Below are 23,358 nucleotides of genomic sequence, written 5' to 3'. Positions count from 1 at the left end.
TTCAGAATATCTTGAGAAAGAAATGTAGTCCTAGTTCTTATATGTGAACCAGAAAAGCAAAGCTGTACTGGAATATTTTTGCTAAGTAGAAATTTTTGGACCTATGTTAATAGAAAATAATTAACTTTATATATTAGACTTACTACTTTCTTACATATAGAGTAAGGGCCTTCTAAAGTTCAAAATGGCCTTAACGGTTTAATCTTGAATAATTTAAACATCCTTACATTTCTAGAGTAGTCCATTTTAGGTTGTTCCATTTTGATTTTTGGGTTATCAAAGTCATTTTAATGATATTTTCGTTATAAAGTACAATAGTAGTTTCCTTGAAGCCTATTTGCATAAAATTCACTCAGATTTTTGTGTCTCTTTCTATGTATATAGATGACGAAAGTTTTCCAGATCTTGATAGGCACGGGCCATGAGCTTTTTTGTTATTCTATCTCAAGGAGGGGCTGTTGGTTAAACATATTTTTTCTTATGACCCTGGAATTTGTGGTAGGCTTTCTATTTAATTTCACTCGATGACTTGGGCAAGTCATTAACTTCTTTGGGCCCATTTACTCAACTGTAAGAAGAGGTAGTTAGTCTACATGATGTCTAAGTTCCCTTCCAGCTCTGAAACTTTGGGATTTATTTTTGAGGAACATTTGGAAATTTGGTATTACCTAACTTCCAGATAGAAGGTGTTCATTATGTGAGTCATGCAAGGTTAATCTCTCTCTCTGATTGTGGAAGTTTTAAAACTAAAACACTACCCAGTGTTATATTTTATTTTCAAAATTTCTTGATAGGTCTTTAATCTGTACTTAAAATCTACTCATTAAGAATATCCACAAACCCGTTCCTCCCAACAAACACAGAGTAGGTCTGACATTCAGTCCCCCAAGTTGAGTGAAAAGCTAGCTAGAGTGAACTAGCGAATGGCGGTGTATGGTCTGACAGCCGTTTTCCCTTGCTTTCTAGTTCTTGTCAGTCCTGTGGTGACAAGACTCAGCAGAGTGTCCAGGGCCAGTGATGAAAGCATGAGACTGAGCTTCAGGCTTTTTTAGCTTGGTCAGTTGGGCAGGAAGTTCAGCAGTAGGCAGGCCCATGAGGAGGCACTAAGCCATTCTGAAGGGAGAAATCTAAAGTCTGGGGATAAAGCCAAAGTGGGAATCCCAGATGAGACTCAGATGAATTTTCCCAATGAGATTGTTGTTCTCTCAGCTAGCTTTTACTGGCCCTACCTCATGCAGCATAAGCTTGTTGAAAGTTATTTTAAAGGCACTGCATGACTGTGGATAGCTTTTAGAGGCCCGACAAGGACAGGGATTGTGTTTTGGTATTTTTTGCTTTCAGCTTTGCAGAGTAGGTATGTACTCAAAAAATGACTGTTCAATGAATGAATGAATGATCTAATTCTTTAGATCTCTACCCGCAGAGTTATTATAAGGATTAAGATAATGTAGATGAGTGTACTTTATCAACTACATATTGTTATAAAATTTTCAGTTTTTATAATGACAATCATGATTACTGTAGTGGGCTGAATATGGAACCCCCATAATACATCCATATCCTAATCTCCAGAACCTGTGAATATTATTTGATATGATATGAAGTAAATATTACTTTATATGGCAAAAGATATGATTAAGTTTAGGATTTTGAGAGGAGGCGTTTATCTTGGATTTTCTGTGTGGATCCTAGTTCTAACAACAAATGTCCTCATAAGGACATTCTTATAAGAGTGAGGCAGAGGGAGATTTGTCAGACATAAGAGAAGGAGGCAATGTGAGTACAGAAAGAGTGAAATGATGTGGCGAGAAGTCAAGGAATGCTAACAGCCATCAGAAACTGAAGAGGCAGAGACTAGATTCTCCTCTAGAGCCTCCAGAGGGAGTGTGGCCTTGCCAACACTTTAATTTCAAACCTCTGGTCTCCAGAGCTGTGAGGGAATACATTTCTGTTATTTTAAGCCACCCAGTTTATGGGAATGTGTTACAGCAACCCTAGGAGGCTAATATAATTATTAATAAATAATCTACCTGCTCTCTTTGGATAAGATTGTTTTAGCTTTATTGCTGAGGACGAATAGAGGGATTTAGCGTAGAAATTTTTTTAAAAGTATATAGAAAAAATATTTACTTCTTAATTTTTCTCAGTGATGTGTAGAGGTCTTAGCTGAAGAAAAAACTTAAAAACCATATGGGTATAGGGAGGCCTGTGGATTGAGTTTAATGAGACTTAGCTAATTGCTCCAAAAGAAGGCCAATTTTCACCCATTTTACCTATACTGTTGATCTAAAAGTAACTGACAACATAATCCCTCTGATTTTAAGGTCCAAATTCAACTTCTAAAGACTTGCTGACACATTTTAAAAAAGAAAGACCATGAATTCCCTAGGTCTGTTGATTAAAAGTTATGCATCCATTTCTCACCCTGCCCCTTAAAAATTTCAGTTTTCATCTCATAAATTATATTCCTTTCTCTGTACTCAGGCAAGATAATATTTTTATTAAAATGTAAAGGTGATTGGTTTTCTCACAGCACAGCTACAAGGTGCTCAAGGGGATGATAGATTGGCTATATTTAATGAGCTGTGTTTCTATTACAGCTTAGGAGCATTTGAAGCATTACAGTATATAAATTATAGCCTAATTGCCCTTTAGGCTTTAGCAGCTCAAAATATGCCAAGCTCCAGGTCTTCACACTTTGACATTTCTGCTGCATGTGCTGTCTATAAAGCCTCTATGCCTTATCTATGATTTTCTACACCTCCCCGGCCCAGCCCTCCCCCTTTCTGGCTGCACTCCTTGGCTTCCTTTCCTAACTGTATTTACATAGACTCCCTTGCTCTTTACAATGTTTGGTTTGTGTAGTGACTTCAACACTGTCTTAGATCTGGAATCATACAAATGCTCTCACGGCTGGCGGTCGCCTCTGCAGGTTATGGTGTGTGGTGGGCTGAGCTGTGAACACCAATGGGTGAGTGGCTACAGCTGGTTTTCATTTTGAGAGAGAGAGGGAGAGAGGGAGAGAAGGAGAGAGGGTGAGAGAGAGAGAGAGAGAGAGAGAGAGAGAGACCGAGACCACAAAGTCAACATAAAGGGAGAGATGATATTGAATTGTCTCCACTCAGTGAAGTTATCCATGTTGGGAGAACCAAGGTGGTTCATTGAAGGCTATGGGTGTAGGGAGATGGTCTTGTTTTACCCGGACCAAGAAGTTATATTTTGAACCCTTTGAGAATTGGCTTTTATCCAAGTCTGTGTGTACCTGGCTGACTGGAAGGGGAAGTATGTAGAGAGGGCTCTCAAGTTACCTGCTTTGGGAGACCAGAGCAGGCTAGAACTTTGAAGAATTCCCAGCCTGGCCTGCCTTTATCCAACCCACTTAATGGTGTGATATAAAAGAAGAGAAAAAGGCAGTGGAGCCCTAGGCTACATGAAAAAGACAGGAGCAAGGGTAGCAGTCAGGGAGTAGGAATAAAGCCAGGGAACTCTTGGAGGAGTTTGAGAATACAACAGACTGAAGAAAGTCAGCCTCCTTGTTTGAGGAACATACTGGATTCAGGGAGGCATAAGTGGAATAAGGCAGAAACAGAACCTAAGGCATGGGTAGAGAAGTGTTCCTCTAAAAATATCTCTGGTTGTTAAGTCATAAAATGTTAGAGCCAATTAGACCCACAGAAGTCATCTAGTCCAGTTCTTTCATTTTACATATGAGGAAATTGAGGCCTCCAGAGATCAAATGAATTGTCCAGTACTCCAGAGTTAATCAGAAGATTTGGGACTAAAAATGTGTGCTCCTTGACTTCTTTTTACTTTGTATTTTTATTTAATAGAGATGGAGTCTCACTGTGTGCCCAGGCTGGTCTTGAACTTCTGGGCTCAAGAGATCCTCCCATCTCAGCCTCCCAACCTCCTCTGGGACCAACTTCTGATCTGTTGTTATTCTTACTATGCTCCACTATCCCTTATATGGGGTTCAAAAATAAGCCAGTCTTTCGTATTCTCCTCATGCTGCACTCTTCCTTTTCCTGCCCCTTCCCCACCATCTGTGTTCCATTTTTACTGGAAATGAAATCAATGAAGTAAATGTTTTGAATGTTTAAATTCTACATTATCAGGCCAACAGAGAAAATAACTTCTTGAAAGTTATTTCTCTATTCTGAGAGGTCACCTAAGAGATCTCATTCACACGATGAGGAAAGTAGGATAATCCTAAAGATTTGTCTGCTGTCCACTTTGCAAGTAAATTACAATATTTTCTTCCTGAGTGTTTCAAACACCTCGAATCTCACATATTCATATTTCAAAGAATTTCTCCTTCTTGTGAATGAATGAATGAATGAATGAATGAATATATAATATATTACATACTTAGTATGTGCCAGGCATTTTGCCGAGTGTTTTATATGTATTATCTCATTGAATTCTCTCAGTAACATTATGAGGTAGCCCTATTATTATCATCCCTATTTTACAGATGAGGAGATTGGGACTGTTGGGACTAAGAGAGATTTCTTTGCCCAAAGTTCACAGCATTTGTTCATCTTTAGGCCTCATAACATCTTGTCTGGATAGGTATAATAGCTTCTTATCTGGTTTCCCTGTCTTTAGTCTTCTCAAATCCTTATTTGGTGAGCATGACCAATCAGAGTGAATGCTTACAAGAAACAACCAGTATGGCTGTACCAATGTATGCGGGAAGAGTATCCTCACTACTTGAATCTATCCTAAACAAAGTTTTGAGAGCCCATAACTTAACTTTCTTCAAAACTTCGGATAGCTCCCTACTGCCTACAGAAAAAAGTACAGATTTCTTAACTATGGCTTTTAATAAAGCCCTTGTGATCTGCTATCATTGCCATCTTTCATTTTTGCCTAATTTCTACCTCTCATCACTCAATTCATGCCCCAACCAATCTTGAGTACTTATTATTCCCCAAATACTATTTTTCTGCTCTGTCTGCCTTATCCGTTTATACTTTCTCTTTGAATGCTCTACATTCTATTTCACCTTACTGTAATCTAACCTATCCTTGTAGGCCAGGCTAGATATCAATTACATCCTTCATGGGAATGTTTCTGATACAAGTGAAAGTAAATTTTTACTTCCTTGTGTTGACACAAAACTTATTTGTTTGTTTGTTTGTTTTGTTTTGGTATATCTTTTTTTTGGCACCTAGCACATTTTACAAATTGTATTTACACACATTTCTTATCTACCCTGATGGATTTTAAACTCCTTAACATCAGAGACCATGTCTAATTCAACTTTATATCTCGCATACAGTGTCTGACACCTGGTTGTTTAATAAAGGTTTATCAAATTGAACTGAATATATATTATAGTGATATTTATCATGGGGCTATTGCTATTCTACTCATTTTGTGAATTGAGTAACTGATGGACAGAAAGATTGAAAGATTTGGCTAAGGGATTCAGAGGCAATTTCAGGCCAGATCCAAATTCTCTTGTTTACTAGTCAGTACCGCTTTCACAAGACCCTGAGGTGTTACCATAGGCTTTACCAGACAAGACCATAGGAAGGGGAACACATTTTCTGATCTTAACAGCCACATATTAAAGTGTCAATTCTGTGAGAAAGAAGCCCAAAACATGAGGAATTTTAGTTCTAATTGGATCTGGGTTAACAAAAACTGGTAGGTCATTTTATTTTCTTTTTCTCTGAGATATTCAATTAATTAATACAATTTTTCTTTCCATTAGAATTGTCAATGGGCTACAAGGCAAGAGTAATATTCTAGTTACTGCTTCTGGGGTTGATTTTTCTCTCCCGTATGGAAAGCTACCACTACCTACCATGGTGACTGATAACAGTTCTTAGTAATATTGTGATTTATCTGTAACTTTTTCTTAAGGCTTTGTTTGAAAACTTATCTCCCTGAGCTCCACATTTTAACCAACTCAATAGGCTACTTACACACCATGTTCTTTGAATCAGCCTGGGCTGCTGTCCTTTCCCGTGCTTGGCTTTCACCCTTTCCACCCTGCCTCTTCTCCCTTCCTTTTATCCCAGAAGGAACAAACAATTACCTGAATGAAATCTAAAACTTGCTGGTGTCTTTGTTTGGCAGCTGCAACCTCGCTGTCTGAGATCGCTTCCCTGAGGGACTGTTGGGTATTCAGAGAATCCAGCTCCACAACAGCAGAAAGGCGGCAATACAGACTAATAAATTTCTCTCTGTAGCTGCAAAAATGAACTGGAAAATGGACAAGCAAAATAAAACATGTTAAGATCTGGTATCAAAATAGAGAAATTCATACCTCAGAGAAAACAAGTTGAATGAAAACATGATTTATTAATCCTATCAGTGGAAAATATTAAGCCATAAATAAATTATAAATGTGCTCTTAAGGGGCCAGTTGTCTGGCTTTAGTCAGACAGTATTCCCTTTTAAGGTTTACCAACTCCTAGTAAGGTATGGGGAAGTGGGGTTGGCTAAAGCTGCAGTTATGTGGACTTTTCCCTAAAGTTGGGGCTGATTGAGTGTGTGTGTGTGTGTACACACACACACACACACACATATACACACACATACTGGGAAAATAAGCTTGCTTATCACTTTAAAGAAAAAAAGCCAAGTAGCAATTTGAAATCTAGTTTTGGTTTTCATGTCTGATTTCCAGTACATATTTTGCCTACTCCTTTCCAAGGCCAGAACCCCCAGAAGACAGAAGACTTGCTTTTCTCAGAGTGTCTTTGGTCTGACTGCAAAACTTCCCCAAGGGCCTATTATGATAGGCTTGGATCCTCTTCTGCCTCTCCCCTTCTTGGCCCCTCTGGATGGATGATATGAGCTGTTGCTTGGACAGACCATTTCTTGTCTTCAGCAGACTTGGTTTTCTTCTCTCAACAGATAATGGGACAGAGACCACAGGAAAGAGTCCAGCCTTCATCTCCATCATTTCCTTTTTTCAGGAGGAACAGAGCAGTGTAGGATTGAGCCTGGTATAGGCAGCTTGAGATGGTCAGATTTCCTGTACTTCTCTGACCAGCTCTGATCATATACCATAACTTTGGATGCTAGCAGGATGAGGAAAGCACCCTGATTCAGACTATCATAGTACTGGTTTCTTCCTGGGCATTGATGAATTTGGAGACTCATTCTTCAAGAACCTCTTTTACTCTGTCTACCTCTGACCTGTACCAGTGTGTTCCATGCTTTGGAAATAAGGCTGTTAAAACTCAACAAGTCTGTTGAAACATTTTTATTCTGGCTTCTTTAGTGAGGAATTCTAGGAAGAACATCTAATTACAGGTAGTAATTACAGGTAGTAATTAGATGTTGATTCCTGAGACGCAGATCTGGCCATTTAGGGAAGCTAAAACCACACTACCTCAAAACGGGGCATTGGTCATCTCTACACCTCAATGAGGAAGCCCTACTTTTCTGCATACTGAGAGATTTTTGTCCACCCTACAATTCCCATGTTACCACTGGCTACTACTTCCTTGCTTTTTTTTTTCTCTGGGGATAAATCTTAGGTGAATGCCAGGGCAGTGTGCTCTGTCTTTCCTTCCATGGAAGTAGAAGAGAAGAATGGGGTGAGAGTGTGAGTGGTCCATCCTTACTCCAGCTATGCCTCATTTCAAGGAGGTGTTTCTCAACTCAGGAGAACTCTGTCCTGGTTTGATTTTTCTCTATGGTGTCAGATCCTTCCTTTTCATCTTCTCTGCTCTGTTTAGCGCTTTTTTTTTTTGCCTGACACAGAGAGCTGATTTCATATGCCCTCTCAGTAAATGACAAGCTATGGAGCTTCTCCCAAATGATCTAATTCTCATACTATTTCCCTGCTTAAAGACTTCTACAGAGCTTCCTCTGGACCTGAGGACAAAATCCAAACATCTTTCCATAAGGAAAGCTCCCTGTGGTCTAGGATTTGAGTATATTTTCAGTCACACCTTCCCTCATGCTGCCACCTTCCAGCCCTAGTCCCTCATCCACCCTAAGCTTTGGTCAAGCTGAACTTACTACGAGTCCTTTTATACTTCCATGCTTTTAAACACGCCTTTTCCTCCTCCTCACATACCTTTCTTTACAAATACCTCCAGGTCAACTTGTGATAGTTGAAGATTCACGGTAAATGTTTTCTCCTCAGTGAAGTTTTCACCGACATCTCCCTGCCGGGTGGAACTAGTTTCCCCCTCTTTTGGGCTCCTAGAGCACTTATTTCTAAACATTTCATGACACTTATCCTACTACATTGTACTTATGTGTTTGCTTGAGTGCCTTGGCATTAGATTGTGATTTCTTTGAGGGCAGGAACTATGCCTCCTATTAATTTTTATGTCCTTGAAACCTGGAACATTGTAGTTTCTCAATTAAGGCTTATTGACCAAATGAATAAATAAATAAATGCATGAATGGATCTGAAGAGGCAGATCCTTCGCCCGAAGGCTCCTCTTTTCTCCACTGTCTTTCCTTTACTGTGGGCTTGATTTTCCTGTTTGGAAAGGTGGTTCGGGTCTATGATATTTCCTGGCAGCTCCACAGGAAGGAATCTCAACGACTTTTTAGCTTACTCTTGACCCTGGTAGCTCCCTGTATGTGTCTTTATGCCTTTCAAGGGGGGATTATGTCCTGTTAGCACTTGACAGATGTCCTCTCTTGGCTGGAAAGTGACAAGAGTGAAGTGTCTCACACCCTGCCTTTCTAAACCAAGAGGTTAAAAAAAAAAATTGGCTTTTTCCCCTTTCTAAAATATGACTGGAAAAATAGGGAGAGGCACTGAATAACTTCTTTAAAAGAAACACTATCAGTCTGATCTGAATTCTTATAAGCCGGGGTGTTCACAGCTTTCTCTTGTTGTGTCTCTGTGGTGGGAGCCTGGATCAGTGGGTGGTCTCACAGCACCCACACTAGCCATGCCATGCACCACAAGTGAGTTAGGAGGAGGTTTCAACTATAACGCTTCAGTTTCCCTGCTCTTGTGGTTTTTTTTTTTTAAATCCAGACCCTTTAATGTTACTTTAACAAATGTTACTTTAACATAGTCTTTTGTGGTTTAGCAATGATACATTTGGTAGCCATAACTGAGGCAAGAAAGACAGACTGGAAGCTTCTAATTTTTAAAAATGTGAATCTCATGCATTTTACAGATAAAATGGTATAAGGCTACAATAATGTCATTAGCTGGACCACATGATTTGTTAGTAATTCACAGACTAAGACTAATTTTCTGCGGTATTTTTCTCCCTCTTTTTTCTACATAAGATAGTGGCAGACTAACATAAGGTTGGCATCAACACTGGGAGTATAGTACAGTGGAAAGTACATGGGCTTAGCTGTCTGACGGACCTGGGTTTGAACCATACTTCTGCCACTCACCACCTGTGTGACAGTGGGCACGTGACCTCTGGGAGTCTCAGTTTTCTCATCTCTAACGCAGGGATTATAATGCCTACCTAGGATTAAATAATACAATGTATATAAAGTGCCCAGCACAGCATATGGCACATACCCGATACAAAATAAATGTTTGTCCCTCTGCCACACCTTTTTACTGCCCTGAAAGAATGAGGCATTTAGTGGTAGTGATTAGAATATTAGAACAGGACTGGAATTAAAATATTCTTCCTAAGGATATCTAACTCACTAAAATCCTAATCAGTCTGAGCCATGTGGCCTAGTTTGGAAGCCAAGGAATCAATGAGATAACCTCCTGAGGTCAGTTTAGTCCAATGAGTCTTTGCCAAGGTGTCAGAAAGAACTGGGGCACAAGGTGCCCCTCTAAAGATTCCTAGTAGTGAATGAGTTGACAGGTGGAATAAAGGAATGGTCTCTTAAATCACGTAAAATGGGTATTAGGGATGAAGGTTGACACTATGCCATTTCTTGCAAGCCTGTGGCCTGGATTCCATTAGGCTCACTGCCTGGATATTCCATAGGTTCCTCGAAACTCATCATTTGTCATACTGACCTCATCATCAATCCCCTGCCCCAAACCTGTTCCTCCTTCCTATGGCCCATTTCGGTAGATGGTGACATTATCCGTCTCAGCACTCTTATTCAGACTCTCTGGCTCCTTCATCTTGTTCTTCAACCACATCAAATCAATCACAAAGTTCCATCATTTTAACTCCTAAATTCCTCGTCTCTCTGCTGTCTCTTCTATACCCCCACCAAGGCTGCCTTGCTTTGGACTCATGGACCTGTGAGATATGACCAGGTGGACCCGTGAGGTAGTCTCTTAATTGCTTAATTGTCTCATCATATCCAATGTCAGCCTGATTTATTTGTTTTTTACTCTCTTGCAATCAGTCCTCCATGAGCTGTCAAAATCTAATAAGACCACATCATCCCTTTTCTTAAGATCTTTTCTTTGCTTCCTATTGCCTATGGGATAAAGTTGTACCCTCTTAGTGTTATACAAGTAGCCATGTATGATTTTGATCTTTTAAACTTTTAGCTTCATCCTCTGTCACTTTTCCTCAGATGCCTTAAGCATCCATCACAATGAGCTGTTAAGAGTGTACTTAATCAGGCTGCAGGTCTCTGAGCTTTTATACGTACTATCCCTTCTGCTTAAAATGATTTTCCTTTTCTGCCTGCCTTTTCTTTCCCATTCTGAATGTCTGTTTATCCTTCAAGATACAGCTCAAGTATTATCTCTGTAAGGAAGAATTAGATGTCTTTCCTTTGAAACTCAATAGCCTGCCCCTTATAGCAGTGCTTTCGTTTTATGAAGACTATCGGTAGGGCTACCTGTATCCTCTAATGGATTTTGAGCTCGTGATGGGCAGATGGTGCCTTATGAATGTCTGTGTGGTTCAGTCCCAGCACAGTACCTGGCATATAGGCAGAAGCTCAGTAAATGTTTGTTGAATGAAGGATGTAGCCAAGCACAAGCTGAGTATGAAATATATACCAGGCCTCAAACTATTATTTTTTAAAATTCCCTAGTTTTTTTTTTTTGTCTTTCTAGTCCAATTGGTTTAAATCATGAAGCCAAGGAAATCAACAAAAACCAATTTTCCTTGTCATAGGCCTGCTGTCAGTTGTGAGCACCCACAAGGTCAGGGCAGGGTGACCTCCTCTGTGCAGGCTAGGCAAGTCCTCAAGAGGCCACGTCACCTGATAGAGTTTCTAAGGGCTCATGATGCTGCTTTTCCTTCTGTTCCTGGGAACTTCATAAACAGTGATGCTTGTAGGCCCCCAGGAACATGTTTTATTACTGCAAAGGGGTCCTATCCTGCTCCCACCCAAAGGATGGTAGAGTGTCAACCTTCAGGCTGTGGAAAGAGGAGTGGGTTTTTGGTGAATCTGCTTTGCCCCAGCTCAGTCTTCCTCATCCAGGTCTCATAACATCCTCCAATAGGACAATTTATCTTGACCCCACAAGTAATCCTGTGAAGGAATAGCCTGTGGGTTTGCTACAGTCTAGACCTTATTCCAGGAGACAGAGAACTAAGCTCCTTTATCATTTTGTCTTTGCTAGATCTACGCAGTGCTGGAATAGGCACAGATGCAGTTTCCATAGCTGGTTAGCAAGTTATTTATGATTCACTTAGGCCACTGGCAGGAACAAGGTCAGTTTGCCAAATCTCAAATTCTTTCATGGGGACAGGGATGACTTATACAAGTCAAACTGAAATATAGTGCAACCCTTTATTCTATTATAATTTACATATTCCCATAATTCACACCTTAAGTTTCATTAGAATTCCCATGTGGTTATTAAAATTTTCTGAGTTCTGACTGAATTTCCAAAAACATTCTCTCCTTTCTCAGAAATGCTTAGTGTATCTCTTGACCCTTTACTATGTAACTACCTATGAATGGAATTTCCTGCTTATAGAAAAAATAATGCTTAGCATCCTTCTTAGAGAGGCTTAGGACCACTGTAGCAGGCCCTTGGAAGTTCCTATATAAGGTGTCATTAAATGCTTAGTGGCCAGATGCCTGATGGAGGAAGTAGTTATGACAAACTTCCTCTTGGAAAGCTCTGATTGCTTGGGGATAAGATGGAGTTTGTCATGATTCTTATTGAGACCAAGGCCCAGAAATGTTTTTGAAATTGTTGCTGGTGGTGCTCAAGTACAATAATCATTGTATTAGAGAGTGTATTAATTTTCTGCTACTGGCAACATTTCCTCCGGTCCCTAAAAAAAGACTAATAGAATTGTTTATGCCAATGGAACCGAGCCCAACCAAGTGGTCTTTTCTGGAAACTTACATGGTACTCATTAATCGGTTGGATTACCAACGATATGGCAACAAGGGAGGACCAAGAAGGTGAGAAAGTATGTCTTACTCTAGGAAAAACCATCTTAAAATCAGGCTTTGATCTATGGCCTATTTTTCATAGTTGAAAGAAAGTATCTGATGCTCTCGTATTGCTTCCAGCAATGTGAAGAGGTAAAACAGGTAAAAAGGACAGGCACAGTTGAATTTGGCTGAATTCCTGTGTTAACCACATCTCTAGTTTTGTATTTATGTATTAATCTCTTTGTCATAGGCAATACTACTTAAATTGTAGTCCATGGATTAGCAGCAACAGTATTACCTGAGAACTTACTAGAAATGTAAATTTTCCAGCCTCCTGCTGGACCTACTGACTCAGCATCTCTGGGGTTGGGCTCCAAGAATCTGTATTTTAACAAACTCTCCAAGTGATTCTTATGCAGGTTAAAATTTGAGAAGCACTGTTCTAAGGCTATCATATCTCAAAGTATATGTTCTATGGATTATTAATAGGTCCCATGAAAAACATTGCTCTAGTCATGGTCAAATGAATTTGGAAAATGCTGGGTTAAAGTTGAGCTTTAAAAAAAATTATTTTTTAATTTTTATTTTTTAGGGGGATGACCACTGGATTTTGCAGAGCTTTTCATATGTTACTCTACCGCTCAAAATCCTTCATTGGATTTCCAACATACTTAAAGTAAAAATTCCTTATCATGGCCTGTGAGGCCCTGCATGGTCTAGCTCCCATGACTCTCTGACCTCATCTCCTATCTTTGTTGCTTTTGCTTACTACACTCCAGATATGCTGATCTCTTAGCCAAGCACACTCTTACTCTAAGGCCTTTGCACTTACTGTTCTCATTGCCTGGAAATATTAGGTCTGTGCTCAAATGTTTCTTCTTCAGAGAGGCCTTCCCAGATCACCCAGCTGTATAAAGTGCAGCTTACTTCACTCGAGTCCCTTACGCAGATTTATTTTCCTTCATGACCTTCGCTTCTGATATTTACAATATTATGGTTTATTGATTGGTTTGTTACTTGTCTCTTCCACTAGAATGTAAGCTCTATGAGAAGTTTTTTCATTGTTGATTCTTCAGTGCCTGGAATAGTGCCTGGCACATAGTAGGTTACTCAATGAATATTTATTGATGAATGAAGGAAAAACTGAATCAAGAAAAGAAATGGATGCTAACAGACTTCACAAAATTATAGAATGGAGAATAACAACAGTGGGACGAAGGGTGGCTACTCAAGAAGAGTGTGTGAGCCTCACAGAAACAGGCTAGAGAGGATATTTGCATGGCTTGGACCTTCAGGGCCTTAGGAGTCACATATATTATAACGATTGATACCAAGTTGTAGATTGTTCCCACAAAAGCCATTGAGGCATGGGGAAATGAATTTCATGTATTTTTTGCCTGTAATCATGGAATAACAATGACTGTTTAACACAGAATGGAATCCTGGTTAGCTCTCCAGTGAAATGTTTTCTTTAATTCTTTTCTCTGTCAATTATATATCCCTGGGAAATCATTCATTTTCATGGCTTCAGCTGTTATTAATAGACACTGGACAGATTTCTGTGTTTAGTATCCAATTTCTCTCCTGCATTTCTACTGCCAGTGAAACATGTCCACTTGGATGTTGACTTAGCACCTTCAGTCTCAACATATTCAAAGCTAAAAGCATCACTTTCTTCAGCAAACCATTTCTTACCCTCTGATTTCCTTACTTCTGATAAAGGCAGCAATAGCCTCATAGTCATTGAAGCTGAAAACAATGAGAGCATTCTCTAGACTTCTCCCTTTCTCATTTAAAGAGTTACCTACTTTTGGGCAGCTTTTCTTTTTTTTTAAATATCTGTATTTCTTTCTTTCTTTTTCTTCTTATTTTGGTACCTACCCTAACACTGGATGAATAAAATAATCTTTGAAGTTTTTGACCTCTGCTTCCCATCTGGCATGAACAGATTCCTCAGCCTGATGCTGGAGATATTGCCCAATATGGCCCCACCTTTCCTGTACAGATTTATGTCCCACCTTTTCCTCACATTTCTCTGATCTAGCCAAACTGGACCGCTTGTTCTCTTCCCGATTCTTTCTGAATTCTTCTGTTCTCATGTTTTTGCTCATCCTACTCCCCCAACAAGAAAGCTTTTCTTTTTATTTATGTTTATTGACATCCTGTTTGTTCTTCAACACCCCATATCAGATACCCTTCCCTCCATGAAGACTTTCTCATATCTTCTTTGAGAAAATGTGCTTTCTTTTTTTCAATATTAACACTTCCAATTTCTGGCATATTCTACCTTGTTTTATAATAATTTGTATTCTCATTTTACTCCTGCCACCATACGAAAGCCCCTTGAGGGCAGAACCTTTGTCTTACCTCTAAATCTCCACAGTGGGCACCGAATAGACACTTATGGAAATACCCTGCCCCAAACAGTGTTGCTATATTACGGACTAAAAATGCTTTTTGGCTGAGGAACTCATTAAATGGTCACATTCACATCCAGGCCTCCTGGGAGTGGTATGGCCAATGTGATTAATTGTAAGACACAGAAAAGGTGTAGAAAGGTTAAGCAATTGCCAGTGTCACACAATAGGGGATCCAGGACTCTCAAGTCCCAGTCTACTAATCTGATTTGAGCTTCTTCTAAGAACACTCCCTCCTCTAGAAAGTAACAATTGCTGTTCATCAGCTTTTGGGCATCTGAAGTGCTTGGAGCAAGGAAAACTGAGAGGCTTAAGCATATCATCCTTGAGGGATAAATTCAGATGCAGATGCCCAGGGCTCAAATGAGACGTCAGGCAGTGGCCTTGTCTGCTTCTAAATCTGGTGGCTGGGGAGCAATCCAGAGAGGGTCTGCCTCCATTCCACCCACCCACTCACTCACCCTCCTGCAAATTGTCCAATTCATTTGAACTGACCGAACTCTTGCTAATTGCCTCTTACTGGCCTGTTACAAGATGAAGCATGGGAAGGGGACAAAGCCTCCCTATTCACAATCTCAGTGGGCAGCAGGGGTCTCTGCAAAAGTAGAGAAACTGGACCCCAGGCTATTCATTTCTGAAAGTCAGGACAAGATCTTCCACCATTCAGAATCCCACATTATAATCACAAGATTGCATCCTGGGAGATCCTGTCCATTTCTCAAATGGTCTGTCAGAAATTTAGAGTCTATTTAATAAGTCAGTGCTACTTAAAATTGTAGGCTTTTTTTCCCCTCCAAAGTGATATGCACTCTACATTTTAATTTCATTATTATTTTTTTCTCTGGTTGGGGATGTGGGGACGGTGAGAGAGAAAGGGAGGAAAGGAGAGAGAAAGGCAGTGGGGAGAGAGATGGAAGGGGAAAAAGAGAGAGAGAGAGAAGGGGCAGTGCTTTTCATGAAAACATCGGTTTTTATATTTCTGTTTTAAGAAAGCAGAAGGGAGGCAAGAAGTCCAGCCTGATAACTGAACTTTCTGTTTAGAATTCCTTCTTCTCCATTGGGCCTTTGCTAGGTTTCAATAATTATTGCTCAGGCACATAGTCTTGGAGCTTTGCTTTTTCTCAGACTTGTACACAGTTCTAGGAAGGGTTGTTGCCAAAGCCATCATGTGATTTATTGACCCTCCACTGGGACAAGGGGGAACAGATATAACTTTGTGATTTTATTATAAGGAGGCTGGGTTAATATTTCTAGGTGAAACAAGCTACTATACCAAGTTCAAACATCTGAAGAGGGAGGTTAAGAAACCCTGAGTGTGGGGTGTAAGGATTATTCTGTCCTGGGGCTGTACAGACGTCGTCTGAGGCAGGGAGCAGGAGAAGAAAGGACACATTGTGACCCATTTCCAACACCTCCTGTGTGTAGAGGCGGAAGTTCCTTGCCTGCAGAGGGACACGCGCGGAGGAAAAATAGGAGAGTTACAACATGGCACTTACATAAACAACACCAAACTGGCATAAAACATCTAACAAAATTACACAACTTCAAGCTTGGAATTTTTATACAACATAAATATTAGGGTTCAGCCCATTTAATAATGCTATATAAAATCAAGATTTAAGGCAGTAATGTTCCACATAAACTCTGAAAACAACATTTATGCTTCTTATAAAAGCAGAAAATGATTGCATTCTGTGGGCTTTTCAAAATGATGACTATAATTACATGAAGCAACAAAAATGGATTGAATTAAAAATCCACTAGTTTCAATTTAAGTTGGTTAAGGGGGAAAAACGTAGTTTCTGGCCAAGGACTGAGAAAATTTTACAAGTATCCAAAAAAAAAAAAAAGGTTGTATGCCCTGTTAGGCAGTTAGGCAGCCTTCTCCCAACATGTATATGTAGCCCAAGAGTCACCAATGAAATATGAGCTGCTTCAAACCTGCTAAGTCCAAGAAACCCTTTAATAGTATCTACTGTCACAAGTGGAGCTCTTACTTTTTTTTCTCCTAGTGAACACACAGCCACCCTTAGAATAATCCGGTTGCTTCCCTATTGTCTTTATGGCATCTTGTGTAATTTAGTCTTCATTAGTGTTGGCTGTTTTAGACTTAAAATCGAAAGAGCACCCCAATGGAAGGACATTCTTAGAACTTTAATTTATTCCCCTGCCTCCATGGGTTAGAGGCCAATTCATGGTTCTCTCGTATTTAAAGAGAGCCAGTCGCTCCTATAATGGTCTCCCAGTTTACAGGCTAAACTTGGTTCACGGTGTGTGTGTGTGTGTGTGTGTGTGTGTGTGTGCGTGTGTGTGTTTTGGGGAGGGAGGCAGGATTGATGAACATAGGCCCCCCCAAAAAAATTAAATAATGCTACCTCATATCAACCTATTGGGCAGAGCCTAACAAAGTTTTACTATTCTCCTTTATGCCAACAGTTTTTCTTGAAGTTGCTTATTAGTGGAGGTTAGATTTGTACATTTTGATTTAGATACGACAATAATTTTGACAGAAAGTTCTCTGGGAAAAAATAGCATGGCATATCTTTGGGACATTGCTGTAGATTATACCACCGTTATCCTTCTATTCTTAGAGAAATCATTTGTACATGTGAGTACACCTTTATTTATTTGTATGTTCTCTTTGCTTTATGCTATCTTGAAGCTGAGCCTGGTTGTCTTTTAAGGTAGACTAGCCATTGTTTTGTTTTTTTTTTGCTGACCAGACCATAGTACAGTGGGGTGCAGAAAACATGGAAGAGGTCCAACACAGAGGAGCTGGAGGAAAGGAACAGAAGTGCAGCCTGTGTCTACCTGTGGGCATCAATTCAAAATGTGCATGCACTTGCAAAGTGGTGTTTAAGTAAAGGAAAATTCACACACACACACACACACACACACACACACACGCCACTTAATGTTACAATGCAGTTTCCATGAGCCATAAAAAAAGAAGATAAAAATGGTAAAGTCTAGTACCTGGTGTAGAGGTATATTGATCTGCTGAAGGAGAGCTTTCACTGCCATCTGGAGCTCGTAGAAGAACAATTGCATGGGGCAGTCAGAAGTATGATCCACACTTTCCATAGATTCAGAGCCAGAAAGCTTTTGGATCCATTCCCATTCCTCTCTGTATGTTGAGTCAAGTTAAAATTAGAAATATAACAAAAGTTCAGAACACAGCTCAGAACTTTCTTAGTGTATGTGTCCAGAACCTGGATAACCAATGCTTGGTGGTTAAAACTCAGTGTAATTCATGAATGTGAACGTTTTGCCACCTAAATGGAGCTTAAAATGATCTCTTTCTCATTTCAGCTTAGTTCACCTATCGAACCACATATACCTCAGAACAGCAGGCCTAATTTGTATGAATCAGTTTTTGAGATTGGGGTTCTCAAATATTTTGTAATAATTTCCTGACTGTCCTCATTTTTCTTTCTCTGCAGATCCCCTGTAAATTCTAAGATCCTACATTTTACCACAGGGGCATCTGCTGGCTAATTCTGCAGTTTAGTAACCACAGGACTCTGGTCCAACTCAGGCAACAAACCACTTGGCACATTTCAACCCTGGCCTATTGTAATTGTGGGGGATATTTTGGTTTTTCTCTCCTTCCAAAAGCTTGAGGAGAATCACAAACAGGAACACCAGACAATTCCAATAAAAGGAACCAAGGGATGCATATCACTGCTTCCATCCTCCTTACAAACCAGTCATCTGTGTCTTTATTCTGCATGCTCTATAATCCTTCCTAATGAACTTTTCCAAATGTCACACAGAAGGGAAGGGAAAAGAATGGCAGTGGGAGGAAAGCACATCTGGTTTGCCCCCAGAGGCTGCTCTTCAAAAGGAGCTTGAAAAGATCAAGGTAAATGCCTCTTGGGCAACATTGTTTCCACAGGTCTCTTAGCACAAGTCTCTAAACACATTCAGTTGGCCCAGATTCTCCTGGGAACTCTGCAGGGAGCAGCAGTAGGCTCTCAGGAGCAGGCTAGAGAGGAAAGGAAAACCCTCCTCTCAGGGGATGGAAAGAGAGGAGGTGCTGACATATGTTCCCACCCTAGTGAAAACTCTCCGAGGCTTTCCCCAAAGGGCTCTACCAGCCTGGGCTCCAATCTGTGGGTCAGAAAACCAAATTGATTGTGGCATGAGCTTTTCATCAAAAACTACTCTCTTTAACTACCCTCTTAGAAAAGTTTCTGTTTTCAAGATATCTGTTTTATTTCAAGTCTCACACTGGACAAAGCTATGGAAAATTTACCCTTTGTCCCAGTAAGAAAAGAAAAAAAACCTCAAAATTAAATCCTACTTCAATCTGGGCATACTGTTGGCTTCACAAATAATTGAAATCTTTGAGAACCTGCTTGGGAAATGTTTCCTTTTTCCCATCACTGATATGGAACAAAACGAGAGTTTTGTGACTAGCATATGCACGCATAAAACCTAAAGGACAACATGGCTAAAATAGCATTTGTAATCAAGTTAGAAAATAAATGACCGGTAGGAATATCATAAAAACACCTACCACTAATCAGTTTCTGCTAGAAGGATGAAGGAGATGGAACTGACAGAGAAAAGGCTACTGGAATCTTTTGTACAAATTAAAACTGGATCCTTGGCAAGGGAAAATTAGCTGGTATAACCACTAGGAGATAGAGTTCAAGCCTTTAAGATACAAATCTAGAAAATAGATGAGTGTAATCTTTACTAAGCCAACCCACAAATGAGCCATGTAACCTTTTGGGAAAGACTGAGGCGATAATGAATGTTGATTGTGGCAATGACCACCAGATGGCAGACTTAAAATCCAGGTGTAGTTGTTAAGTGAAAGGAGAGACTGTGGTAGTCAGCGGGTTCCCTCCTCCTCCTCCTCATTATCATTTCCTTCATTGTCATCAAGCAATACTTAAGAAACCTAGTGAGACATCAGAGGTGATAAAGTCTCGCCACTTTAGGGATCACATTTTAAACGACCAAATTAGAGTCTCCTTTGGCTAAGCAAATCCATGAGTGTAACTAGAATCTAGTTTATACTGTTTGGGAGTATCTAGTTTATGCCCTTTGAGGTCTGAAGAATTCTGGATAATTTCTTTCTTTTTTTTTTTCTTGTCTATTCCTTCCTTTCCTTTTTTTCTTTTCTTCTCTTTTTTTATGTTGAGCACAATTCAGTTCATTATAGCAGACTTTCAGAGGCCTGCTATGAGGGTTGTAAAGTTGAGCCAGATTACCAAGATTGGGCAACTTTCCCAAAGCTAACAGGGTAATTCACCAAATGCCAAACTGTAGAGCAAGTTTCCAGAAGCTCGGGCCTTGTTACTTCTTTTCTTCCACAGAGAATTATAAGGGTTGTAGAAAACATACAAGGTCCTCAGGCCAGAGGGTTAGAGTTAGGGAGAATGAGGGTGAGGAGATTTTTTAAGATTGGGGGAATCATTGGCTCTATGAAACCCATTCCTATAGGCGGCATTTAAAAACAGAAAGCAAAAAGAACATGGCTGTTTTAGATTATAAAGAAAATATACTGGAAATAGCAGTGTTGAAAGAAAAGGTCAGCTGTTCATTAACCAATTGAACATCAGTGGTTTTACCATGAGTAATGTAGAGAGGAATGTGAAAGGACAGTATCCTCTTTAATGGGCTCATGCCTTCCACCAACCAACAGGCAAGCCCGCCTTATTCTAGTGTTAAAACTAAACTCTGGCCAGGCACAGTGGCTCAAGCCTGTAATCCCAGCACTTTGGGAGGCTGAGGCAAGTGGATCACCTGAGATCAGGAGTTCGAGACCAGCCTGACCAACATGGTGAAACCCCGTCTCTACTAAAAATACAAAATTAGCTGGGCATGGTGGCACACACCTGTAATCCCAGCTACTTGGGAGGCTGAGGCAGGAGAATCATTTGAATCTAGGAGGCAGAGGTTGCAGTGAGCTGAGATTGCGCCATTGTACTCCAGCCTGGGTAACAAGAGTGAAACTCCGTCTCAAACAACAACAACAAAACAAAACACAACAAAACAAAACCAAAAAAAAACCCCCAAAACTAAGCTCTGCCCCGCTCCAGTGTGGCATCTGAGGACACCTCACCATAAAAACTGCACTGGGAAGTAACAATTCAGTTTCCTTCTGGCACATCAAGCTGGTCACTTGAGCCACTGTTTCATCACAAGGAAAATTTTAACTCCTGATCACTTACCTAGAAATGTTATTGTTTTCACGGATCTTCACGTGGCAGAGAATGTTGGGCAACTTTTGGGTAACGAGAACTTTGATTTGATCCACAGAGCTACAGAGCTTTAGGTAACCCAGATATAATCCAGGAGAGAGACGCTGATGACTCCTTTTGTGATAGGAGAGAATATCCTGTAGGGTTAAAAAAAAAAAAGAAAACAAGAAAACACCTCGAAGGGCAATCTCAAAACCTTTTCCTTTCTAAGGCAGGCTTGTCATGGATGAAAGCAGCTGTCTCTAAGTAATTAGGTGAGAAACCTCAGGTATACCATGAATGCTGGGGAAATGGTGGTACAGCTACTCTTACCTTCAGGAGAATTCTTGGCCAGGTAATCAGTTTTTAATATATTCTATATGCTTATTTGCCTAAGATTTCTGTGCCAGCGTAGGTGTGTGAGTTGTGTTTGGGAATAGGTGGTGGCGGAAGCAGCTAATAAAGAAAAATTGAGTTGATAATTTCTGTCCTTGAAGATTTTAATGTTTAGCTGGGAGAAAACAGATATTTGCAAGTGTAAAAGCTGACAGAACAGTTAAGGAAGCTTTGTAATTTCTGGATTGTTAAAATGGAAAAGTCGTTTAAGTAAAATGATTTAAAATAGAATCCAAATTTTATAGTAAGTAGGTTCCTTATCTTGAAAATTAAAAAGGTACTGCCAAGAGGTTTATTGAATTTTATGTTAACATTTAAGTTGTAGCTATATTTATGCACTAATTCTGAGAATGAAGAAAGAATGAATCAAGCACTGGTTCTTTTTTGGCTTAATTTTTAAAATTAAATTGTATGATAGCTAAAATGATACTACTTATATTTGACTTTTACAATGTAACCATGAAGAAGATAATGTTTATAAAAGTATTTGAAGTCTTCACATTTTTTTCCAGGCATCTTTTAAAAAATGTTGATATTCAAGTCACACTCTTATGAAATCCCTGTTCATGTTATGTTTTTCAAATCCTTAACTGGTCTACCACTTCTAGAGTCTCAGTTGTCAGTGGCTTTGCATGTTATTTGATTAGGTCTCTACGTCATCAGCTTCACTGAATTCTGTGTCTTTTACAAGATTTTAAATTTTGCCCTGTAATAGATTTTCATTGAATTTGCATTATATTGTCACATCATAATATTCCAAAAGCAGCAGAGACTGAACAAAGCTGTTGATTCAATAGTAAGTGTCAACCAAGTTAAGTACAGGGATGCTTGAATGCAATCTTGTTTTTTATGTGGTCATTTCTCCAGTGAACTATTTGGGTTGTGACTTTTGATTCTCTATACAACTGCAGGGATTCAGATAACGAATAATTACAAAAACCAGATACCATCCCCCAACATCAGTAGGTAAAACTTTTTACATTTGGGCAGTGGGGGTTGTGACACAAAGTTAGGAGTGATGAGTCAGGTAACTTATTAATATGGTTTGGATTTGTGTCCCCACCCAAATCTCATGTTGAATTGGAGGAGGGGCCTGGTGGGAGGTAATTGGGTCAGGGGGGTGGATTTCCTCCTTGCTGTTCTCATGATAGTGAGCTCTCACAAGATCTGATGTTTTAAAAGTGTGTGGCACTTCCTGCCTCACTCTCTTTCTCCTGCTCTGCCATGGTAAGACTTGTTTGCTTCCCCTTCACCTTCTGCTGTGATTGTAAGTTTCCTGAGGCCTCTCAGGCATGCTTCCTGTTAAGCCTGTAGAGCTGTGATTCAATTAAGCTTCTTCATAAATAATCCAGTCTCAAGTAGTTCTTTATAGCAGTGTGAAAATGGACTAATACACTTATTATAGGAGAAAGTTTCCTGTAGGTTAGAACATATCCTGGTTTTCAAAAAAACAAGGGTAAACAACTAAGAGAGTAAAGTTCAAGTGCCTTACCACAAAAAAATGATAAGTAAGTGAGGTGATGGATATGTTCATTAGCTTGATTCAGTCATTCGACATTGTATACATATATCAAAACATCACTTTGTACCCCACAAATATATCCAAATATAATTTGTCAATTAAAAATAATACTAATGAAAATATTTAAAAGGGTAAGGTAAAGGGAATCAACTCTACCATTAAATTCAGGGAAGGTGAGAAAACAAACATTGAAATGTCTATAGAATTCTATATGGAATGGAAAAGTACGGGATCTTCCTTGACCATCGTACTCTAGAGGAGTGATCTTTCCTCTGTAGAATTAACCATCCGCAACATCTAGCATATGATTGCATATGGTCTCCTCTGTCTCATCCTTTATCAAACACATATTGAGTCCCCACAATGTGTCAGGCACCATGTGAGACATTGGGGTTTCAGATGAATATGATGTCATCCCTACTTTTGAGGAGGTCAAAAAGGAGAAGGAAACAGAGGATCACAATATATTGAAATCAGTTTTATAATAGAGGCAACGTAGGCATACAGCAGAAGGAGTACTTATATTTTTCTTCTGTGTTATTTTCTTGAACTAAACTGTGAAATTAACGGTAAGCCTATGTTTTTCATTGCTTTGTGTCCT

The 23,358-nt window shown here is 39.6% G+C and overlaps 1 protein-coding gene across 2 annotated transcripts in view; it reads right to left on the bottom strand.

Moving 5' to 3' along the window:
• ANKFN1 (ankyrin repeat and fibronectin type III domain containing 1) overlaps positions 1 to 23,358 on the bottom strand; it is a 354,475-nt gene that overhangs the window by 18,045 nt on the left and 313,072 nt on the right. For both annotated transcript variants that reach the window (XM_030827987.1, XM_030827986.1), the window contains exons 16-19: positions 20,831 to 20,997; positions 17,619 to 17,769; positions 15,916 to 16,084; positions 6,050 to 6,216 (exon numbers count right to left, since the gene is read on the bottom strand). In XM_030827987.1, the coding sequence (XP_030683847.1) occupies positions 6,050 to 6,216; positions 15,916 to 16,084; positions 17,619 to 17,769; positions 20,831 to 20,997 (654 nt within the window). The remainder of the gene's footprint in view (positions 1 to 6,049; positions 6,217 to 15,915; positions 16,085 to 17,618; positions 17,770 to 20,830; positions 20,998 to 23,358) is intronic.

This window comes from Nomascus leucogenys, chromosome 14 (assembly GCF_006542625.1).
Source record: "Nomascus leucogenys isolate Asia chromosome 14, Asia_NLE_v1, whole genome shotgun sequence".
In the NCBI taxonomy this organism is placed as follows: domain Eukaryota; kingdom Metazoa; phylum Chordata; class Mammalia; order Primates; family Hylobatidae; genus Nomascus; species Nomascus leucogenys.
This window is presented reverse-complemented; position numbering and strand designations above follow the sequence as displayed.